Consider the following 5,131-nt stretch of genomic DNA (forward strand, 5'->3'; position numbering starts at 1 on the left):
GGAAAAAAAAATATATATTATTTTTTAGAAAAATTTGTTGTTAAAAAAATATTTGTAGAAGTAAAATAAATGTTATTAAATTTTAATCAAGAAAATCAAACCACTCCACCATACCACAAATATAGTCCACTCCTAAATCAATAAACTTATAAGAGCGAATGAGAATATGAGGATGTTTTTTATAAAATTACAAAAAATATGAAAATACCAATCATTTCCACTCACACAAAATGGAATTTTTATTGGTTTTTTGCGTGTGAAATGAGAGATACAAACATAAACAAATAAAGAAACAAAACGTGTTTCAAATGTTCTTGTAGGGTGCCAGTTTTATAGTTACGATATGCCAAAAATACATGTTACTTCAAATATTTTTACAAACTTTAGAAACTCTCATTCACCGCCTACCCAATTTCGCAATCTCTCCCACCAACTCAAATTGCAGTTCATAAATCTTGGGCTCAACTCCAGTCGAACAGAAAACTGGTCGAGAATTTGATTTGACATATCAATAATTTATAACATAATTATAGTTTGCATTGCCGAGCCGCGAACACACAGACACCGAAGCACCGGAACTGCTGCCGGCTGGTAATTACCACCAAAAGACTGGCCATAAAGTGTCGGAGTTGGTCGGAATATCGGCGGGACTCAATGAGTTGTCTAAGCGCTGTGCCCGCTATCCACTACACAATGCGTCGATTAAAATCGGTGTTAAAATTTATGCAACCGAGTTTTTATTCGATTCCTATCGACAACGGCGGTAACAAGTTTGGCCAGATTATTTCTGATGCTGTTGCATTCGCTGGCCATTTTCGGCGGTTGTTCACGTGTGTAATTGTGGCTAAACAAGCAATTTATTGGCCCCGATTGGAAATTGGCAATCCTCTATCATTGCTGTAGTATGCATTCGTGTTTTCGTTTTATTGTGGGCAATGGGGCTTTCCCAATTTTCTACCGGGCACCGCAGCCACAACCAAATAAGGCAGCCGAAAATGTATCGCCATCTGACCGAACCAACTACCATTTTCATGGGGCCTTTATTAATAGAAATAAATCAAGTTTTGTGCACCGACATCAATTAGCCACAACCACGGCGAAGTCCCGAGCCGACTTCCAACCCACTGGCGTCAGATACAAATGTATCTGTATCTGCACATGCTGCCGGTTGGTGTTTCGCGCCCGATCGCGTCGTGTAACAGCCGCCACATATGTTAATAATTTGCAAAATGCATTTGTCTGGCGATAACACGCAGGTGATACGGCACCTGAGATCTGTCAGAGCCACTCCCCGCCAATCGAATCCCTTGATTTCGCTGGCGCCTGGAGTTTTGCTAGCAATTAGCGTCTTTCGATTGGGACTCGAATTGGGATTGGGATTGGGCCTTATCGTTGGCTTATGAAGCTATCAGAGCGCAAGGCTGCCCAGATACGACCCTGTCATAAGTCAGAAATGAAATCGGAGCCCCAAACGGGACCCCAATCAATGGGTAGAAGCTGCCTCCATTAGATAAAAATTCACTGGCCCATAGATAAAGCCTTAAACGCAGCGATGCATTCCACCGATAAGGCGACAGACAGCGGCCAATTCATAATTCCCCAAGTCGGTTTTTGGGGCATACACAGAGAAAAATTGGGGTTGAAAATGATTTATAATGATTTATGTAATAATAACTATATAAATACAAGCTTTCAGTGAGTATATTTTTGACATTTTACTAGTTAATATTTATTTTTTTTAAGTGACTTATGGGGCTTTAAAAACACTTAATTTTCCTACTTAAAAAAAATATTTTGATTACTATAAAATCAAAATTTGACAATCCTAAACACCATTCAAGTATTTAGCAAGATTTATTTTTTAATTCACTTGAATTAACAACCCAATAATATTTTTACTTTTATTTATCCAAACTTAAATTCATTAATTAATCACCCTTCTAAGTTTTTTTTCTGTGTGCCCGCAACAATGTCGCGCAGGCGTAACTTGAGACCAGAAGGGACATACTCGTAAATCGCCAGTCGGTAAAGGGAACAAAACCAAAAGCGCACACAGAACGAACGCAGCCGAAACGAATATTTCTGGTTTTTATTTCATCGCCCAGCCGAGGAGAGGTAGGGCATATTTTTTAATTTATATTTCGTTAATTTTTATATGAAGAGTTGACATCCAGACGCACCGTTCTGGGCCCGATATCTCCGCGTTCGTCGCCATCAGCAGCCGCATGCCGTCTTCGACTTGGCCGTTATCGCCCGTTTAGGCAACGTCGCTGTGAGCTCAGACCCAGACTCAGATCCCAGCTTCAACTTCAACTTCAACTCAAACCCCAACTCCGATTCCAATTCCGAATTGGGCCCCGACTCAGACTCCAACTCCCATTATGATAAATCATTTTTGTTTTTGTTTCTTGACATGTTTTCCTGCTCTCAAGTCATCCAACCTTATCGCTGTCTTTTGTGTGTTCTACCGGAAAACGTGGTTTGTGATCTAAAGTCTTAAAACAATGGCTAAGACAGTTTCTTAATTTAACGTTCTTATTTTAAAATAATTTCAATAATCGATATGAAGTTCTGACACAGCTCTCAGTCTCTTAAGACTTTTCAGTTCATACCAATAGGCATAAGTCACTAGATCAATGTAGACCAAAATAACTGCAAATAACTATATGATTAAAGGGTAAACAATTCGAAATTATAATGAACTTACATAAGGGAACAAGATATATTATACAAAATTCGGTTTTAATGCCATAAATGATGGCTGTCAACAAATAAAAGCATTCAACTGACATGGGAACAATTTGTCCTAGCAGAAATATAAAAATAATCACAGAGCGTTTCTACAAAGCATATTTAAACGTGTCTTAAGAACTTTTAAGAAAGAGTAAATCATAAATACCATAATAGCTCCAATCACCAAAAACAGAGATATTAAATCCATTAAGAAAAATGTAGTTCCCAGCACCCAAAAACCATGTGTCTCCTTTTCATGCTCGTAAGATTTTAAGTCTAGTCTAGCGTGGCGAGAGTACTTCATCTCGTAAGACATCAGGTATGTCAAGAGTGCATAATATAGGATCAGCCATAGACCTCCTATAATACATCCATAGCGAAGCCCAAAAAAATAGCAACAACCTTCTAGTCTGACCATTTTAACGTCTTCTCGAAATTTGAAATCTCCGGCAAAGCCACTGTGTAAATACATTTTCAAAAAACGCAATAAATGTATTCTTTGTTAAGGCCATTTAATTTAAAATTTACAACCGATTTCACGATCTGATAATTATTGTTTTCGAGGAACAAATCTAGGTTACAAGTGCCAAATACGTTGACCTGCAGAGTAAGTAAAGTAAGCGAACATTTAGGAATTCGGTTTTAACTGGCTTATGATTCATGCGGTGAATCGACCTACCGACCACTGGATTCGAGACAGTTTAAAGACCAAAACCAAAACCAGAAACAAAAACAAAAACCAACTGATAGCATCGCGGCAAAACGAAATGCCATAAAAAAGACCGGGGCAACACTCCTCGCTGCGAGTGAGTTTTGCAGAAATTAAGAAATTCATAAGTCCCTGTGTTTCGCTGAAAGATTTTATGTGATTGGACTTGGCTTTGCCTTTTTGCCGTTTTGCCTTTTTGCCTGGATGTGAATGCGTCTTCGTACGTGTGGCAAAGAGCTGCAGGCAGGGCCCAGATCCCGATGCAGATTGAGATTGGAATGGCGGAAGAACTTGTTGATCGCCGTGAGTTGTGGCTATAAAATAAATACACAAAAGCCTGGAACCGATCTACAAATGTGTCGCCCCCACAAAGATTCCAGCAAATGCATGGCACAGCGCTAATGTGACACTAAACTGATGTAATAAAAAATCCGCTTATCGCGCTAACAAAGCCCCTAAAGCAGGCCCAAATATAAAACTAAATACCTCTGAGACCCCGGCGACAACAATATGGAATTTCATACTGACTGACAGGTCAGCCCACGAATCACACAGAGCCCCGCACACAAAAAGAGTGAATCAAAATTAAATCAAATTTCAAATAGAGCCAAGGCTTCAATGGGGAATAGAAGAAGTCGTCGAATTACCGCAAAATCCCAGAGTGACTTTGATATTCTGCTGTCAGGTGTCCAATTCGAATGTCAATGTCGCCTTTGATTGTCCCAAGAACTTGGCCTCATATGGAAAAATAAACCAAAAACAAAAATTATATTATTATGGAGGGGCAGTGTTTTTGTAATTTCTCTCCGATCAACGAGGAGGCGGCGGACGAGGGGGCGGGGCTGTGCACCGCACCTCAGCAGACACATTTGGCGGGAAAACCCGTTTGGAGTACTCCCCGGACTCGATTTGGCCATCGATCAATTTCGAGTGGCCGTACTTCAATTATGCGTAATTTAAAAGAAATTAATGTCGTGCAAGAAATTACTTTTCGGTCTTTGGTTTTGGGCTTTTTACCTCTCTTTCCGCTGCGTTTATGTTTATTTTTTGGTAAAAACAACATTTAAGAGCCACGGACGCGCAAAATGTATAACTGCTCGCTTGTACGGGCCACATAATCATAATATTTATAGTATTGGCATTAAATGCCGGTCGCGCCCAAAAAACACAAATTGGAAAGGAAAAAAATTACTTCTTTTATGCCAGGCATTTTTATCACGAAAATTCCTCAATTAATGTTTATACCCGTAAACGTTTCTTGGGTCATTGAAGTCAAGAGGCAAAATTTTCTCTTTGCAGACTGTAATCATTTAAATTTTAAAACAGTTTCATAAAAGTTCTGAAATCAAAGATATGTAAAATTTAAGAAAATCCCTCATCCGCAATCGGTTTTGGAATCAGAAAGAAGAACATGGCCCACGGGTGGGCAGTAAGCATTTTTCTCCCTCACACGGTCATATCTCAATCTGGCCATTTCTCATCTCGATTGCTATACTTGTTGGCTTATTCCCGAAAAAAAGCGAAAAGAAAACAACAGCTAAAACATAACCCCCAATTATGATATATATATTTTATGAGAGCGAGCGAGGAAGGCAGTCTGAAAGTGAGAAAGAGCCTGTGAGCCAGGCCAAAACAACCCACACGGGGTATAACAATAAAATAAAGTGCAGTTAACACATGACTTGGCGC

General features: G+C 39.4%; 1 protein-coding gene across 1 annotated transcript; it reads right to left on the reverse strand.

Moving 5' to 3' along the window:
* Positions 1-1,875: 1,875 nt before the first annotated feature.
* On the reverse strand, positions 1,876-3,176 carry LOC128254532 (uncharacterized). The gene is made up of 3 exons (XM_052983653.1): positions 2,900-3,176; positions 2,708-2,840; positions 1,876-2,652 (listed from the first exon to the last, which is right to left on the reverse strand). The coding sequence occupies exons 1-3, from the start codon at positions 3,149-3,151 to the stop codon at positions 2,552-2,554; spliced, it is 486 nt and encodes a 161-aa protein (XP_052839613.1). The 5' UTR covers positions 3,152-3,176; the 3' UTR covers positions 1,876-2,551.
* Between the last annotated feature and the right edge of the window lie 1,955 nt (positions 3,177-5,131).

Source organism: Drosophila gunungcola (assembly GCF_025200985.1).
Source record: "Drosophila gunungcola strain Sukarami chromosome 2R unlocalized genomic scaffold, Dgunungcola_SK_2 000006F, whole genome shotgun sequence".
NCBI lineage: Eukaryota > Metazoa > Arthropoda > Insecta > Diptera > Drosophilidae > Drosophila > Drosophila gunungcola.

Bases quoted from the DNA above. Each gene is read 5' to 3' on its own strand.
- LOC128254532 (XM_052983653.1), bottom strand. From the start codon at position 3,151: ATGGTCAGACTAGAAGGTTGTTGCTATTTTTTTGGGCTTCGCTATGGA. The intron at 2,841-2,899 runs GTATTTATGATT...TATGCTTTGTAG, and splicing joins TGGTGATTGGAGCTATTATG to AAACGCTCTGTGATTATTTT. The intron at 2,653-2,707 runs GTAAGTTCATTA...AGTTATTTGCAG, and splicing joins AATATATCTTGTTCCCTTAT to TTATTTTGGTCTACATTGAT.